Source organism: Camponotus vicinus, unplaced genomic scaffold, assembly GCF_025532165.1.
Source record: "Camponotus vicinus isolate PSW18456_S1 unplaced genomic scaffold, iyCamVici1.0 SCAF_3, whole genome shotgun sequence".
In the NCBI taxonomy this organism is placed as follows: Eukaryota; Metazoa; Arthropoda; class Insecta; order Hymenoptera; family Formicidae; genus Camponotus; species Camponotus vicinus.
In genome coordinates this window covers 1,239,819-1,259,141 of record NW_028141967.1, presented here as the reverse complement: position 1 = coordinate 1,259,141, position 19,323 = coordinate 1,239,819, and the positions used below count along the sequence as shown (strand labels likewise).

Here is a 19,323-nt window from a genome sequence, read left to right as displayed (position 1 = left end):
ACGTGAATAAATCTATGCAAATATAAATATAAAGAATAGTATAATATAGAGTGCAATAAAATATATTATGGAAAAAGATATACTGTATATATTTTTGAGAAATCATCATAATCAAAAAATATTTAAAACATAAATTAACACTAAATTTATTTTTTAAGCGTTTTTTTTATTTTATAATTAAAAAAAGTGTAATTATTTTCAATAATTTGCGCCAGATTTATTTTTCTATTATAATTTTTCTATTATATTCTATTGTAATTAATAGAATAATAGAAATATAATCTATTATATTCTATTATTTTTCTATTATAATTTATAATTAGAAATATTTAAAAAGTTTTAAAGCAAAGTTTTTCAAGAAAACTTTTTTATGACATATCTTAATACACTTTATATATATTTAAAATTTAAAAAAAGAATTCCATTTATATACTCGCACGTTTTTTTTTTCATACTTACGAAAAGCTAAATGATTTTTTCAATCATTATTCTATTATACGTGTATATATTTGTAGAGTTTTTTTATTATTTACTTTATTCTCTATTCAAGTGAAAAAAATTTAACTTGATAGTAACCTCACATATCCAGTTAGTTACCATCATGCTCATCCCCCGTGACGTACACATATCCGCAACTATAGTCGCATACTAAGTTTTACGACATATACTCGTGTGCGCGTGCATTAATCACGCACTCGCACGATCCAGGAAAGTAAAGAGGAAATAACCCCGCGTCATGGCACGGGGCCCCTCATGCAGATGGCGAAGAAGTTGGGAGTCGCACCTGGCGGCAGGTGAGCTCCTCCATCACGGGGGGGAATCCAAAGAGGATTTCCCGCTGCACGACTCCCCTGTTAGTGCCCTAAACTTGTCGGCCCCTATCATACGCGCTCACACATGCGATCATATGTTGGCCACTGGCTGATGAGAGAAAGAGAGAGAACAAAAAAACCGATCAACTGCTTCTTCGGCGACCCGACAATTCGCAGGTCAATTGTGGAAAGCTTAGAGAAAGGCCTGAAACAAAGTTTTGTAGTCTTTCTTCAGCCTAAACGCTTAATATGCAATTAACAGCGTTTATATTGAATTATAAAAGCTATTATATATTTTACTTAATTATATATATTACACGCTATAGGTATAGTAATATGATTTAATTAATCGAGAAGTACTGATATTTCCGATAAGTTAATATTAGGATATAATTAGAGAGAGAAATTCCCCAATATTAGAACGTATGTGAAGAGTTAATGTGGATTTAATTGGATGATTTTATTAATATAATAATCAATAATATATATATTACATATATATTATTGTAAATGAAATTTTAGAATAAAAAATTTGCAGAATAGAAAGAAGCGATGTTCTTCTCTAGAATATAAATCACATTCGTACGAAAGATATTCGAGCTTAACTACGCGAGTTAATAATTACGTTTGTGTAATTATCGATAAAATCAATAAAGATTATTTTTTATTATAAATTAAATATAATTCTTAAATATAATTATATATAATTCTCTTTCTTCTCTCTGCTAATTTACTGTTTGGATTTAATTATACAAATTAATAATTAATCATTATATTCTTATATATAATCACTAAGAAGCAAAATAAATACAATAAAATAAAGAGAGTAATACAAACTTATGCAAGCCAAACTATCTTTTTTAATAATCTAAAATATATATAATTTCTTTTATTATTTTTCTTCTTTTATTTTGATATTTGTATTTATGTATCTAAAGAATATACTATAATAAAGGTTTTAAAAATTACAGAGAGAGAGAGAGAGAGAGAGAGAGAGAGAGAGAGAGAGAGAGAGAGAGAGAGAGAGAGAGGGGGGGGGAGAGGGGGAGACAGGCTTTGACGTCTTTGATATATTAACGCTTATGCATTATATATACATATATCTATACATATATATATATATATATATATATATATATATATATATATATATATATGCACGTATGTATGCATACGTTGCTCCAGTTACGGCAATGAATACGTTTGTATGTCGTTTGTGTTAATTACGTGGAATAGCATATCTACATTTTCATGCTGACGGTCTGACGTCTATAATCTACAAATGTTTGTAACAATCTCTAACTAATATCGGCCAAGGAGAGAATCCACGAGATACATCTTTAATACCAATCGAGAATAGTTTTATATTTTTTGTCTATTTATATCTTTAATATCTATACAATTTCGAATACACATATATATATCTATACAATATTGAATATATATGTATTAAAATATTATTTTATTAGATTATTTTAATATTATTTTCAAATATATACCGAAATGAAGTATGAAAAATATAATTCTACAATAATTACGTCACTGATTTTTCTTAATATATAATTTTAATCTTCAACATTTAGTTACCTTTAATTATATATTCTCGAGTTGTGAAATATATCTTTTTAATTTAAGAAAAAGTGACGGAGATGGTATATTAATTATACAAGGTTTTTGTTGCAATACTTTTAAAATTAACAATAATTCTCTTGATCGTCTAACCGAGTCTAGAGTCCCATAATGCGAGCGTAATGCTATGCACAAAGCGAGTGATGAAATAATTATAGATATCGATTTCTAAAGAAAGTATGGCTCTCTCTCTCTCTCTCTCTCTCTCTCTCTCTCTCTCTCTCTCGATGACGACAAGGAAAACGCGCGAGTACGCACCTGCGTTCTACGTTTGGCGGGTTAGATTCTTGTAAAAAGCGAGCTACATCGTTAAACGAGATGTCGCTTTATTGCAGTATCGTGCGAAATAGTGCATTAATCCGAGGAATGGTCGTTGCATATTATATCACGATATCGAGGAAGGCCGCGGGCTCCCTTTCGATTTAATTGCATTCCGCGGGAGGACGAGCGAGAAAACCGATACATCAAGAGCTCATTAATTCGCAAAAATTATTCGCGGTGATCTTTTTGCGCGGATCGAATTTCGCTGTATCGCCCGTTGCTAATCGATACAAATTTTTGCACTCAAAGTCGAATAGAGAAAAAAATCTCGCTTTATATCACCGCGATTTTTTTCTTGATTCTTGAATTTAAAAATCATATGTTTCTAATGAATTTTAATTTTGCGACATATAAATTATAAAAGAATATATTATACGATTGAAAAATCATCCCTCTTTCTTTGCAATTCATCTATTTATTCTTATTTCTATGTGTTTGTTTGAAAAATTCATTTTCTCGTAGAAAGCGCGATTTATCAGGTATTTCGGGGAAATTGTAAAAATATCGTAAAATAGCAAAGTGGGTCGCAACATTAAAAAGAGCACGCTATTATTTACGAACAGATCTGGCGATTGAAGCAACTATATTTAGGCCGAGTAAATTTACACTTTTACAACATTTTACATGTATATATTTTTTATGTTTCCATTTTAGTAAGTAGATACTTCGTGTTCATATAGATACACTCTGACATCAATTCAAGATGAGTGCAAAAAATATCCGATTAAATTTAGTAATAGGAAAAAGTGTCAAGAGGACCGATTCATTTCAATTTCGTCGAAATTCCATCGCACATTCCTTCGATTCGAAACCGTTTTTAAATCTCGCGAATGGCAAATTTTGCAATATACAACAACAACAGCAACGATTGCGCGAGAAAGTCGATGTCGTCGTCGAAGCCCACATAATGCCGCCGCTGTTCATCGATCTCACGCGCGTGAATTCGTGCGACACGCGCGCCTGCGTGTCACGGTACGCACACACACATACGCACACGAGCATAAACGTGCAAGGGGTTGGTAGCGCGTGCACGTGTGCGCGCGTATATACAGGCTGGTACATACATATCGGTCGCCGCTATCGATTATTTTACTCATGTGAAACTTACCCCCCTTCACCCCGCGACCCCCCGCGCCGCGCAGAGCGCCCCACTCGCGGCGTCGCGACGCCTCGTATAGAGCGCGATATCGACGTTACATCGCAGCTCTCTCTTGTCCCCCTCCGTCACCCCTCTCTTTCTCCTCGCTCTGTCGTCAGCGGGAATCCCCACTTTCAGTGTCGAGAAACTACCCCCAGGGCCGTGAAATCTTGGCATTAACGAGCCCTAATATTATCAATGTCTAAATAAAATTAATTATTACATGCATAGTATGTGTGTAAAATCAAACTTAAATTTATAAGTTATAAATAACAGAATTTTAGGAAATTTAAAATACAATAATTTTTACATATATATATTTTACATAGAAACTATATTATATAATTAACATAATATTTTCTATAATTTTTAAAATATTCATTAGAAAAGTGAGTGTGTTATATATGTATGTGTGTGGGTATGTTTTACGTCAATTTGTTTTTGTTAATTTATATGCAAGTAGTAATTAGATATACACTGAAATAAAAAAATCAGAGATAAGTTTTGGAATAAATAAAGAGCGCGATTTTACAGAGGCAATAATATTCGATGTATGAATATTACACGCGCGCATCCCCTTTGAATATTTATTTTCCCGCATCGAAATAATCCGGCGCGGCGCTTTAATCACGCGGCGAATTTATCCGCTTGCGTTTTAATCCGCCGTTTCTTTCTGTTCGACTCGACCGCCGGATATAAGGTAACGCCGAGATATCGATTTTACTTTGTCGTTGATACTCAAATGGATTTCATCCACGGAGGATATTCGAAGACTCCCCCGTACATGCGTTACATGCGTTACATTCTCTATCGCTCGAGTTTATCTCAATCTCGGAATCGAGATACTCGCAATACGTGTCAGCTGGCGCGTTTATCGAAATTTTATCAAGCCAAAGCGCTTGAAAAATACTCGATCGCGCGATCGATCGCTTCTCTCTCAGAGAAGTGGTTTTTGGAGCGAATCTCCTCCCTTGTCAATGCTGGTCATCACTGCTCATAAGCCATCGATATTAATTATTATTTTAAAACAACGGTTAATATTATTTTATTATAACTAATATAAATATATTAATTATAAATATATATATATATATATATATATATATATATATATATATATATATTAATATATATATATATATATATAATAATATATTAATATATTTTTAAATTGACATATATATTTTACGATGTAATATATTTTTATATTATATTTGGAATTTAATTGAAATTTGTACACATAAATGAAACTTGTGATTTTAGATGATAAAGAAAAACAGAAAATAAATTAAAACACAATTTTAATTTACTTTCGAAAAAGCGATATTTTTCGAATTAAATCTGGAAATAATACCAAATTCTTGTCATTCTAGGAAACCTCATGCCGCGGAATCTGGAGTCCCAGCAAAGTCGCGATTCTCCAAAAGAATGTTGCAAGTGGAATTGAATCGAAGGTGAATCATCTGTATTGTAATTGCGCGGATGAATTGAATTGTAAATGGCCACCTCGGTCGTAGAGCGGCGCATCGGCGTTGTATCTGACGCACACTCTCGCGGATCGAACCCGCAGGCATAAGTCTCCTTGTTTCAAGGTATGTACTATACTCCTTGGCAACTACTTAGCAAACAGTCCGAGGCAACAATGCGAAGCGCCCGCGAATCACTCTTGCACCGTATAATTCCCCAGCGCCTCCATCAATGACTTATACAGGTCTAGATTCCGCCCTTTAATAAGTATATAAATCCGCATTCCCGTTTATATCTTATTTCCACAGTTGAAAAAAAATTTTTTACTTTAATGGTTCTTTTTATTATTAATATCGATTAGTTTGATAATTATTTTATATTAGTTTTTTTATTTATATTATTTAAAATCCTTATTAAACTCTTTTATGTAAAGTATTTCAAGAAACTAGAATGAAGGGAAAAGCCATAAGCTATATTTAAGAGTGATAAGAGATATTAAAAGATAATACGAGGGCTTTATCATTTATGTTTATGCAACTTATCGATACAATTTTTCCTCCTATAAATATTCATAGAGTAGTTTTGAAAAAAAAAAATATTTATATAAAAATATTTACATAAAAATTCAAAGAGATTACATCATTAAAAAATTTGTTTACATCTTCTTACACATGTGCAATATAATTAAATAAGTTTTCGCTAAACAAACACGCAAATACATAATAAAAAGATAGCGTGACAGATATTGTGACAGCTACGTCAATCAATCGGCGGATCGATATCGCTGATAATGCGCTGATATCAAACACGTAACGAATAGAAATGAATCGATCATGCCGCTCGATGAATAAAAACGGTACAATCGAATCGACCATCGATCAATAAAGTCACGAAAAAAGGAAAGCTAAAATAAGCACGCGAAGCCATACATTAGAAGCAGAAGCCGACTCGCTTAATTGAGAAACTATATCGCGCGTGGTTCGGGGGTGCCGGATACGGTCGAGTAGTCCCTGGGCCACCCCTGACTCGTTCGCCTTCGTTCCCGTTCCGTCCTGTGCGTCCTCTTTCATCCTTCATCCCCCGAAACTGACTCGTCTCCTCTCCTCGACCCCTGCGTATCGAGTTCGTTACAGATCCCCGTGGCGAGATCCCCGCCCCTCTCCCTCCGCCCGCCTGTCCACTCTCTCGCACCCCTCTTGCACGCTCCTCAGCTTTGTCGGCCCCGTCTCGCCCCGAGAGAGAGAGAAGGAGAGAGAAAGAGAGCGGGAGAGAGAGCGAGGGAGAAAGAGCGAGACCGGCACCCTCCTGTCGGAGGCTCTCGCGTAGCGTAGCATTCGCGATTTGCGCAACTCCGCACAACTCCGTGCGAGCGCGAGACGCGCTCGTTTTCTCTCCGTGTTTCCCAACAACACCACACACGATTTGACCTCGTGCGCATCCTTGCCGTATCTTCTTCATCTCAAGATCGCGGGACGAGAAGGGAAGGAAGAAGAGAGAGACGAGTCGTCGTCCGGAGAGCGGCCGATTTCTCCAGGAAGAAATTTGCGTTTCGGGACAAACTGCGACGGAATTCGGGAGCACGAAGACTACGTCGAGAAGAGCGGGTGCTTCGAGGGTGCGAAGAGATAGGAGAGAGAAAGAGAAGGAGGAAGACAGCGCATCGTGGCGCGGCGCGCTTCTAAGCGTGCGCGCGCGAGTTTCGCATCGGCGAGTCGCGGATATCGAAGTCGAGGATCGGTCGTCTCGCCAAGGATCCGTCTCCCTTCATCGTCGAGGTCGTGCGCCATCGAACGAAGCCGTCGAAGCCGATCGATCGAAAGCGCGCGGCCGAGAGAGTCGATCCGACGCCGACGTCGTAGAGTCTCTCTCTCTCTCCCTCTTTCTATAGCGGGCGGCCATTGATCTCCGTATCGACGCCAACCACGACCAATCGTCAGCGACCCCTCTTCTTCTCTCGGCCACCCCTTTGTGGATGCCGGTGTGTGTACGTGTGCGCGCGGATTCCGTGTCGCTCGATCAAGTTATCTTGCAGATCGTTCGTTCTCGCAGTCTCCACGGGAGAAGGACGACATCTTGGAAGAAGGAACAGTTCGGAATAGTCATGGAGGATGATGCGCACCTTATCGGCGTATCGACGTTTCGATCCTAAAGTGGAAGAAGCTGGATAATCGGTTTTTGCGGTTTCGAAGACTGTTCGACTGCGCGCGCGCGCGCGCGATGAAGATTGTGGACCATATCGGGTAGTATCGATTCGATGATCGACCAATCAACCTTGAATAGCCTCATCGATCGCGGGAACGATTTTCGGCAAGAGAAGAGAAGAAAAATTAAAGTGCACTCGAGACGAAACTTTGTGCAAAGTAAGTTACAATGAAAACTATTACGTCAACGACTCTGTTCGAGGAGGAAAACCTCAAGTTTGCCGGCAATTTACGACTTTGAATCATAATCAATCGTACAAAGAAGGAAATTGCGAAAGACGCATCTTGAAGAAAAATTTCTAAAGTGTTTCTCAAGGAAAGATCTCATAGTGTACTCGCAATGCTTCTCGGAAACACAAGCAGCTTTTTTTACTAAAGACAGACGACGATCGCGAATCGAATCGAGAGGAGAGCAGTCTCATTAGTTAGTTGGCTAATATCGCTGGGTCGAGGTCGTGGCGGGCGCAGGTGACGCGAGTCGATGTTTATGCTCGAAGTATCGGCTGCGCGCATCGAACTACATTGGTCACGAGGTATCGGAAAATCGATAGAAAGCTGACTGACGCCAGCGGCGGCGACGTCGGCGGCGGCGGCGTTGTAGTTGGAGGTGGCAGTGCTGGTGGTAGCGGGTGAGACGTCCGTGTCACCTACACACCCTTAGTTACGCGTCGCTCTGATGGTGGTGGCTTAGCCGCTTAGTGGTTCTTGTTACTTTTGGCGCTCTACCCGCGAGGTTATCCTTGTCGCGCCATCAAAAGGATATATATAATAACCTTCTCTCAAGTATCGTAGAGAGAAAACAAGAAGACGATCGCGATTGTCGAGTCTCTGCTATCGACGACTATCTTCCGGTGGTGAATGAAGTCTGACGTTGCGCGCGAAGAAAGTAACGGGTGTCACCGTCGTTTCGAAACTCCGTCTCCGGCATCTCTTTCACGTGGACGATAGACTCTTGTCCGCCGCGCGGAGAAAAGGTGCGAAGAGCATCACTGCGCAAGTACCCACGACAGTAACGGCTTCGACGACGATGTGCTGGTGCAGTGATAGTGACAACGGTGGTGGTGGTGGTGGTGGTGGTGGCGGTGTCGTGTGAGCGATTACTCCCCTCCGTGAACGAACGAACGAATAAACTGACACGTGGCGGGGAAAGGAGAAAGAGGAGGGGAAAGACAGAGACGCGATCGCACCTGGACCAGGAGAGGAACTCGCGGCACGCGACACGAAGAAGCGCGTGAGCGGAATAACAGTAGTATTATAGTAGTAGTACAACAGTAGTAGAACGGAGACCAGATGGCGGTTGTGCCGGTAGTGTGAGCCGCGAGATATTCGGGGTAGGAACCGTTAGGGGGAGGAAGCGGGGAGGAAGAATCCCCGGTAGAGAGCGAGACGGAAAGTGAGATTCGACCCTCTTCGCACCCGCTTCTGGGCCCGCTTGTGGCTCTCCTTTTCTCTCTCTCTCTCTCTCTCACTCTCTCCTTCTTTCTCTCTCTCTTTCTCTTTCTTCGTTTCTTCCATTAGGAGAGAGCCGGTATACCGGTGCGTTCGCACTCGGACGCGCGAGCGCAGGGAGCGTGCGCTCTCACTCGCTCCGTACTCGTGCGGTGTCATGGGCGCATGGTGGTCGTTGCGCTACCACCGGATACTTCCTATGTCGATCCGACGTCGCGGTGCAGCATCATCGTTGTTGTCGTCGTCTTCGCAAAGTACTCGCCGGGAAAATCGCGCACGTCGTCGTTCGCGGTCGTGCGGTAATCAGTGACGGCGAAATTGGTGACCAGGAGGAAGGAATAGCAACGCATCTCCCCTTTCCCGAACAAACAGTTTACTCGACGTAAATAAAAAAGAAGGAAGCAAGTGCGATACGGTGCGGTGCGGTACGATACGGTACGGTACGGTACGGTACGGTGCGGTGCGGTGCGGTGCGGTGCAGTGCGTCGTATCATCGTCGTCGTCGTCGTCGTCGTCGTCGGCGAAGGAACGAGTGGCAGTGCGCCCACTACCGAACTAGATGTGCGTAAATGGAAGGTATAGGGGACATAGGCGATCATCAATCGCATAGCGAGCAATTACTGGACTCGGTCGATTCCCCGGCGGCTGTGTCTACGCATGGCCGGGGCGGTGGGGGCGGCTCGAATGGGTGGTGGTGGTAACGGAGGAGGTAGCGTCGAGGGTATGTCTTCGTCGGCCTCTCAAAGCCCCGACATCGCGTGCGCGAGCCTACCGCTGGAACTGCACGCGGCTGGCGCGCTCGGCGTCAAGGAGGAGCGAGACCTCGCCGCCGCGGAGGACCTGTCGTCGTCCCAGGATCCGCCGAGCGTCGGTGATAGTGGTGGCGGCGGCGGCGGCGGCGGCGGTGGCGGCGGTGGCGGTGGCGGCGCAATCGGAGGCAACGACGGCGACGGACGCGCCGTCGCTGGCGGCAACAGCAACGGCAACGGCAACGGCAACGGTGGTAACGGCGGCAGCAGCGTTGGTGGTAGTAGTAGTAGTGGCGACGGTGGCAGGCAGAGCGCGCGGGAGTCCCTGTCGGTGATCGTGCCGCCTCAGGACGTGGACGTGGACTCGCGCGACGCTGACGACTCGGAGCTCCTCAGTCCGGGCAAGCTAACGCCTACGTCCGGGATAAGCGTGTCGGTCGCGAGCATGATCGACGCGACGGACTTCAGGGCGATGCAGCCGGAGCCGACGTATCAGACACTTACCTCGGTGGCCGAGAGGATGTCGCCGCCTGGCTTCAGTCCGGGCTCGTCGTACGCCACGTTGACGCCGCTGCAGCCGTTACCGCCGATTTCGACGATGAGCGACAAGTTCGTTTACGGCGGTCACGCGGCCGGCGGCGTCACCGGCAGTTTCGCCGTCATGCAGAACAACGGCCTGGGTAACATCGGCCTCGGTATGGGCGGCTCGCCGTACGCGTATGACAAATTACCGTCGATGGGCATGTCGCCGCCGCACAATTATCCGTCGCCGGGAGCGGGTCTCCAACCGAGCCCGTTGTCGCCGCAGAGCGCTTACAGCCAGAGCGGCCTTAATTCGCCGCACAAATCGTCCGCGAGTCCGCATTACGATCCGGCGTTTTTACCACGGTTGCAGCAGAGTCCGGCGGCGCTCAGCCCGTCCTCGCCGCCGGCTGTCACGGCGACCGCGAGTTTCGCGCCATCGCATCATTCGCCGCCCGGCACGCACTCGGTGCCGAGCGCGGCGTCGCCGCCCCCGACGATGCAGACCCAGCTGCAGCAACAGCAGCAGCAGCAACAGCAGCAGCAGCAGCAGCAACAGCAGCAGCAACAATCGATGCCGCAGCAGCAGCAGCAGCAAACGATATCGCACACGCAACACGTGCAACACACGTCGGTGGTGATGAAGACGGTGTCCACGGCGAGTAACGGCGGTGCCGGCGAAGTCGAGGAGATTAACACGAAGGAGCTCGCGCAGCGGATCAGCGCCGAGCTCAAGAGGTACAGCATACCACAGGCGATCTTTGCGCAGCGGGTGCTGTGTCGCAGCCAGGGTACCCTGAGCGATTTGCTGCGCAACCCGAAACCCTGGTCCAAGCTCAAGAGCGGCCGCGAGACCTTCCGGCGGATGTGGAAGTGGCTGCAGGAACCCGAGTTTCAGAGAATGTCGGCCTTGCGGCTAGCAGGTTAGTTGTCCGCGCGAGAGACTTTCTCCTCGTTTATCACGTTTCATATCAATAAAGCCCCCCCCTCCCCACGAACCACTCAAATTACTCGAAATTACACTATCAAAAGTCCCACTTTTCTATATCGTGTGTATTTCGCGTTCTTTTCGTTTCTGTAAGAAAAGAAAGAAAAGAACCCGGGCTCTCAGACCGACGTTATATCGTCGTCGTCGTCGCCTTCATCGTCATTGTCGTTGTCGTCGTCATCATCGTCATCGTCGTCGTTGTCGTCGTCGTCGTCGTCGTCGTCGTTGTCGTCTTGTCGTCGTCGTATTCGTCGTTGTCGTCGTCGTCGTCGTGTGAGTCTCTCGCATGTAGTACATAAACACGTATAAACGTCACAAACACGTTGTATCTCACGCTTCACATACACACGTGTCTCGCTGCTCGCCTGTGTTCTCGTCCTGTGCGTCCTCGCCATCGATCCGTGATCGATGATCGCCAGATTCTTTGGATACCGTTTGCATTTACAACATTTTGTCTTTTTAAAATCGTTTGCGCGTCTTGTAAACAGTTACTTTTTAGGTTTAAGAAAAAATACATGTTCGATGTCACGCTTTGAAACAGTAAAGTTAAAATAGTTTCAGACTGAAGAAAATATCGAGTGTGCGAAAAAATCGAGATTGCGACGTTAAACTTTATTTTTTCAACATTTATTAATTAAATGATATTAATATTGAGGAGTTGCAAAATTATGAAACGAGAATTTGCAAGATAAAGAAATTGCACTTTTCAAAATACATTCAGAATAATTATAGAGACTTGTATCTCCGCGTTAGAAATTTTCCGCGTGAAACATTGCACCTGATAGACCGCGTTGTAAAAAGCCTTCTCCTCCTCCTCTTCCCAGAGATATCCTTCGATTCAAAATAAACTACACCCTACCTGATAACGCTCTACTGGAACGAGCTTAGAAAAGAACAGTTCCAAGTTACTTACATTGATTAAACTTCTTTAAAATCAACAGAATCAAACTCATAATTGAATTTTGATAAGGTTTTTAAATTCGTAAACAAAAAAAAACAACGTTTCCTTTATCCACTTATGAATCCCAAAAAATGATTTATTAAGCTCTCTAAAATTTGATTGCTTTTTTAATTAAAAAAACACATTTACGCGTGTCGTGGAATCCTTCTTAATCCCTGCTAAAAAAGACATCCATCAATTATATATGTCGAGATACCTATACCAAATCGAAACTCTGATAGCCTGTACAAAAAAAAATTACTCCGAGTATAGACAGCAACATCGGGTAGCGAAATCTCATAGAGACGAGATATCGATATACGCATAAAATAATGAAATGCGCAAAGCGGTCAAAGAAACCGCGACGATGACGAATCGAACGTTATTAAGCGGATTCCGGGGGAGAAAAAAAGGACGCGGCGCTAAATGACACGCGGGACGTGTTTTGGGGAGATGTACGCGCGCAAAAGATCCGCGCGGAGCGCGCGCGCGGACAGCGGAAGCGCACACGTGGCTGACCCACGTGGGAGAGGCGTTCCCTTCCATATCATTCAGAGATAGACGCGCGGAATAACACTTTTCGAATTCAACATCCTTCGTTCGCGGCGCGGCGCGATGCGGCGGCGCTTGGCGTCGCGGCGCTCGGCGTCGCGGCGCTCGCCGCTTGCGTCCAGGTATTGATCGCCGAGCGCGGCGGCGGTCACGCGGTCGCCGTCGCCGTCGCCGTCGCCGTCGACGACGACGACGACGACGACGACGACGGCGTCGCGGCGCAGCCGCGCGCGACCTCGGCACGGCTTCGTCTCGCTTTCCGGAGCCGCCATGTTCGCCACGCCGTCGTCCTCCCCCTGTCTTCTCTCCTCTTCTCTCCTCCTCTCCTCCTCTCCTCCACCTCTTCTGGACCATTCTCTTCCCGACCGCTGGAATCACCGCGCGGGACTTTCTCCATTTTCGTGTCACTCGAGCATGATCACGGAAGGCGGAATGATCCTCGCGATCGAGACCTCCGCCGAGAGGGGATGAGAGAAAGGGAGATGCATTTGGAGAGTGATTTTGAAGAAGCTACGATATTTCAGTAAGATTTAGGATTTTTTTTACAATTATGTACAACGGATTTTTCATTAATGTACAACCCTTACGTTAATTTCGACAAATCCCATAAACTTTGAATCGATTTTTCTAATGAAAGATCGTTATTTTATGTGTTTTCGTAATTTTCTAAACTTCAAGTTAAAATTCTATTAAACTGCTATCCATCTGCGAAGCTGACAAATATTTTTTTCGTGAAACTCAGTTTATTGAACTAAAAAGTTTTCTTTAATCAATCACAGAATTTTTAACTATTATTCCCTTTCGAGGCTTTAAATTTATTAGAAAATTTGGCGTTAAAATTAATAAGTTCACAAGCATAATTTGTGATATATTTGGTGATCTAAAAGCGTCTTTTCTAAGAACAAAAATTTCTTGTTTTTTTGCCTTTCACTGTTTTTCTTTATCTTTCTATCTCTTTCTCTCTCCCTTCTTTATCAATCCTTTGCGCGTTTACCGAGGTATACACATAATGAGGAAAGAGGAAAGAGGATATCTCTCTACGGTGTAAATGTTCCACCGACAGCCCCTCGTAGTACGAAACTCTCTTAGGGTGAAAAAGGCCGGGAGCGAAGAGGAAATGCGAAACACGGGAGCAAAGAATCATTGTGTGAAAATACTAAAGAAAAAGAAGGGCCTCGATTCAGTGCCCTTCAGATTAGAGCCTCTCCTTCTATTGTTTCCCACGTGTCTCTCGCGAGAAAATCCGTCTCGTTAGAGCGCGTTCGCGGATCCAAACAGCAAACATTTCGCGAAGCCCCTGAATCTACCTCATTATATAAGTCTAATAAGCGTACAAATATAGCTAAATATAGCGTCTTTAATTTATAGTTTACAAAAATCTAAAAAATTTTATTAATATTATTATCTCTAGAAATTAGAATAAAATTAAAATTAAGATTATATTAATAAACTCCCCAAATTAAAATACGAAATTAGATTCATATGTATAAATTAAAATATAAGTTATATAAATTTAAATTTAAACTATATATTTAGAAAAGATATATGAAAAAATTGAAAAAGCTAATCTGATTTGTAGGAAAATAAATTCCTTGAGAATAAATATAAGATGTTTTCCAGGTCTTCCGAGGTACTTCAAACTAGAAATAATTCGCTCATAGCCGTTAAAATGGCGATCAATCGGCAAGCGTAACGTTGCGCTTTTATAAATTGCCTTTATTATGCCGCTATTGTTGTTCGTGCACGAATTCATCTAGTAATAACTATAACGTGTGCTGGATGTCATTTGCGTTTAATTGCATTCACCATCATCGTCGCTATCGATCGTCACATGAGGGGGTCAGGTGCATTAGTCGCGAGGCTCCTCATACCTTTCTATTTACTTTTGTCAAATGTATTCTATATTTCTGAAGGAGCTCAATAATTTACAAACATTCATTTTAATCATAATAAAGTTCTTCTTTGAATTATGTAATGTCCATGCATCTTGAAAAATTTTTGAATCAGTGATTGAAAATAATAGAGTTCTAATCGTTTAGAATTCTAAAACAATATGTATTTTCTGGGATCTAAATTTCTAAATAAGTAGTTTCTAGATTCAAGATATATAAGATAATTTCTGGATTTTAATTAAATTAAATCATATACGCGCGCGAAAAAATATTTATATAATAAATTAAATAAAAAAACTAAATAAATTAAGTATTAAGATATTTTCGTGAAACTACAAAATTTCATCGAAATTTAAGGATACGATGCATCTAATAAATGCAAACGCGCATAATTAATGTCGTTTCTCCTCAACATTGATGCTTGATACCGTTCTGTAGGTCTTACGTTGGCCGCGCATGTGTCTTCTTATACACACTGGACATAATGAAAAAAAAAGAATCGATACGGTTGTGTCGTTTCCCTGTCTCACGGACTTATCGCGAAGTTACATCGCTACCACGAGCTACGTTATGTTTTTAACAACGCGATCAATACCATGTCGTCCTCGTAAACACGAATTTTTGAATTCTTAAATTTCAAGATATCAAAGATATTACTTATTTGTGTGTGTGCATGAAATTCGTGCGAGAAATGTTTGTCTCACTTTTCTACTTTCTGCTCTAAATAAAGTTTGAAATATTCCCTTGAAAATAGTTGTTTACAAAAAGATTAAAAAATTTTTCTAGGTAAAGAGAATTATTCGTGGCTATCTCGATTAATAAAAATTATATAACCAATTATTTTACATACATTTTTTACTTTAATTTTATATAATAAATTTTCGATAGGTTGCTTCCTCGGGCTCGTTAAACAGAAAGAGTTTACAACTTTTATATATACAATTTTATAATTCTAATTAAGGATTACGCGACTAATTAAGGGTTACAGACATTTTCGTCTTTTTTTCTAAGGTTTACGAGGTAAAATAACAATGCCTCTCTCTCTCTCTCTCTCTCTCTCTCTCTCTCTCCCTCTCTCCTCTCTCCCTCTGTTGCACTTTCATGTAGCGTGGCGGACGCTATGCGGTTTCCACGGTACGATGACGCACAGCACGCGCCGAAACGCGACACCCGGTGGTGTGGAGAGACCCTATGCGTGCTCACATGTCGGGCATAGCACGAATTCACCCCCGCGTGTCCTGCGTGCTCGTCGTCGTTCCTATGGGATATCCTGTCGGCTCGCGGGGAACGCGTTCATCGGCCCTCTCCGCCCTCCCGTTTTTATTTCCCCCGCTCCTATCGAGAGTATTCAAATCTCTGATAAATTTCGGTAACTCTCCGAACTCTATGTCGAGTTTATCGACATATTATTTTTTTAAACGACACCCCCAATTGTCTGCCCGCGGGTAAACAAGTTACAATGACAGTCACTGCAATGACACTCGAGTCACGCTGTTGAAAAATCGAATATATTTTGTATTTTTTTTTTTTGACAAAATCTTATTAATAAATTTGCAAATATAATCGCATTTAATTAAATTTAAACCTAATTATTAGAGATATTAATTCTTATCTGAATTTTGATTTTGATTTTTTTCGGGTGTATTTAAACTTTGATTTTCTCGTCGAATCTTATAAAAATTTAACATATATCTCTCATAAATATATCTCAAAATGCAAAGAATAAACTGATATTATTTTAATGTGTGTTTTCTATTCGAAGCGAGAGCTGCTTTTTTCAGAGCTCGGTTTTTATAGGGGAAGAGGTCATTCACTAAAACATTCTATCGAAAGGAGAGAGGAAGAGGGGGAGACGGGAATCAAGGTGCAGATGTCACATCAATGAACACCTTTCGTCGTACAGCTGTTACGCTATGCGAAAGCTGATAGAACGAAACCGTGGCTGTTACGTTTCACGATTTCAACTTTTCTATTGACTTGCATCTGTGTTTAACGTTGCTGTTAAGAATATATAGGGTAACACATTTTAATGGATACATGTTTTATTTAATATTTTTATTGCTTTCGAAAATATAAAAATCGAAAAGCGAATATCTTTTCTAATATTTATAAAATATATCACTTTTCTCTCATACATATCAATGATAAATAATGGTTTCGTATCCTTGAAAGCTGATAGAAATATCTAGATATAAGTAAGATCTCCAACATAATAAGCAAAGTCACAATGGCTGTCATATCATCAAGAGCCACGCGCGTAGTCGAATTAAACTCGATTCGAAAAATTCTATAGCAGACGCGAGATGCAATAATTCAATTCGCTCGAAAAGGATGCGCCCGCAAAATTCAACAGACGCGCGTAACTTTGTGAAATGGGACAAGATCGCCCGCATCGCGTTTAAAATGTCCGCGACGACTCATAAAAGTAGGTTTTGTGACTGTGACTGTGAAACATGGTTTTTACATGCGTCGCGTACCTTACATTCGATGTTTAGCTCGCTATTGCGTCGCCAGAGAATTCGATAGAGAGCTCCGCTCGCCGCGCGTGGATGGATCGAATTGAGTTTCAAGCAGATCACTGATAAACGAAAGGCGATATTGTGTGTGTGGTATGTTTTGTGATAAGCAATATTCTCTTGGAACGACACCTCTTAATCGCACCGACATCGTCATGCATACGGGCGAACATTTTTATCATCCGCGAATTTAGGAAGTTTATTAATTTAGGAAGAATTTATATTTCTAAAGTTTTAATTTTCCAACTTAATGAACAAGATTCTTTTTTTTCTCAGAAATTACTTGGAACTTTTTACTTTTTATATTATAAACTTAACACTTTCAATGTTAGCTTGAAAGTAAGTTTTTGAATTCTTGATGTAAAATCCTGGAAAACATGTTTTGCTTCATATAAATAATATTGTATTGTTTTATTACAATAATTGAACAGACGTTTTTCTCATAACATATTTAAAAATATTAAATAATATGTGCAAAATTGGTCTAAAAAATTCAAACTAAAAAAGTGTGTCATGTTTCTATTTATTTAAAAATTACTGCAATCAAGATGTTATATGTATATATTCAAAATTCGAGAAGTATTAAAAGATTCGAGTATCTATATTCTTAAATATCTAAACGTCTCTGTTCAAGGATTTGAAGACGGAAACGTTTATAGAACTCGTACCATGTGACAATCAAATATTGATAATCGTTTGACTATTATCGTGGCTCTGAAAGTAGCACATCCTGCTTTTTGGCGTATATATTTCCAGAAAGTTTCCTGACAAATTTCACGAGTACTCCTTCCACCAGCTGACTCATCCACTACGTCACGCATGCAATATACAAGGTGCCCAAGCTATTTTGCGCTGCTAAATTCGATGAGCAATCTTTTCACAGCATAAAAGTTATTCATTAAATTCGCGTACTTTCAATTTTTGAAAACAAAATATCTGCGCAACAAAACTTTATCAAATTTAACTAAAATCAAAATCTGAAAAAAGATTCATTAATGTTTTATTTTTATTCTCCATTATTTCACTACCTCAAGGTTAATTCAATTCTCTATTTTTACAGTCTCTAAATGTCTTTATTTTTAATCAAATATAAATCTCCTGAGATTAAAAAATAGTATATCTGAGACACCCTATATATGTATGTAGGCCGCGCACACAAGGCACGCCACGCAAAGTCTCTCTTTCTCTTTCTCCCCGTTCTCACCCCTTGAGTGGGGAACTCTCTCTTTTTTCTAGAACCCTTGTTCATCACGTAGTAACGGAGTGTTCAGTGGGAACCGGCTTTTCCCGTTGTACGACGCATACACACCGTTGTTCGCAACTGTTACGTACGTGTCCCGCGTACATACGTACAGGATGGTACGAAATAGTAGGGAGAAGGGAACCCCGTGAGAAAAGAAGATTCGGGATCAAACTATGCCACGAGGTAAAATCCTCGAGAAGCGTTCGACAATCTCATTCTCAATTTTCTATACTTTCTCTTTGCGGAAATTCAACTTTAATTACTGTGACATGCAATCAAATGATAACTTTAAAATTGTTTAAAAATTAAAAATTAAAAATTAAAATATTGATCAGAAGAAATTAATGTTAGTCGAGGAAAAAAAATATTAATATAGGATAAAGAAAGGGTGATTAAATATTAGTTAATGCAACATTTCCACCGATTTATGTTATTTTACACGTGTCTGTACATGGCATGTTAAAGGATATATCATCAATTAGCTATTAGCATTAAATACCAGAATCTGAATCGAAACCGACGAAAATAAATGTTGGCTAATCAAACATCAATACGTAATATATCGAGAGCAGAATGATATATAATATATAACATAAAGTCTACATCGCTTTCGAGTAGAGAAAGAGTATTTTATTTGAATTTTTGAAGAACTTTAATACCACAGATACATTGCGATTAAAATTCCCGTCAAATAAATATTATAATACTTTATCCAAATAGTATTTCGCGGCCAAAATAAGATCCCCCAAAATCAGCGCGTTGAATTATTTCTCGTTGAACATCAATCAAGATTATAATTAAACGGCTGTAAAGACTGTGAATGAAAAGCATGGGAAAACTGGGAGAAAAAAGTGCCCTTTCATTCAATCTCTCTTGTATTTTAGATCTCAGATTCCAGAATGCA

At 41.0% G+C, this 19,323-nt stretch overlaps 1 protein-coding gene across 5 annotated transcripts in view; it reads left to right on the top strand.

The window, feature by feature from the left end:
• The first annotated feature begins 6,677 nt into the window (after positions 1-6,677).
• LOC145968165 (one cut domain family member 2) overlaps positions 6,678-19,323 on the top strand; it is a 75,981-nt gene continuing 63,335 nt past the window's right edge. For 3 of the 5 annotated variants that reach the window (XM_083093461.1, XM_083093460.1, XM_083093459.1), the window contains exon 1: positions 6,689-11,211. In XM_083093461.1, coding sequence (XP_082949587.1) covers positions 9,675-11,211 — 1,537 coding nt within the window. In that variant the 5' untranslated portion in view covers positions 6,689-9,674. Of the gene's footprint in view, positions 11,212-19,323 lie in introns of all 5 variants that reach the window. The other 2 variants (XM_083093463.1, XM_083093462.1) reach the window with 1 other exon arrangement.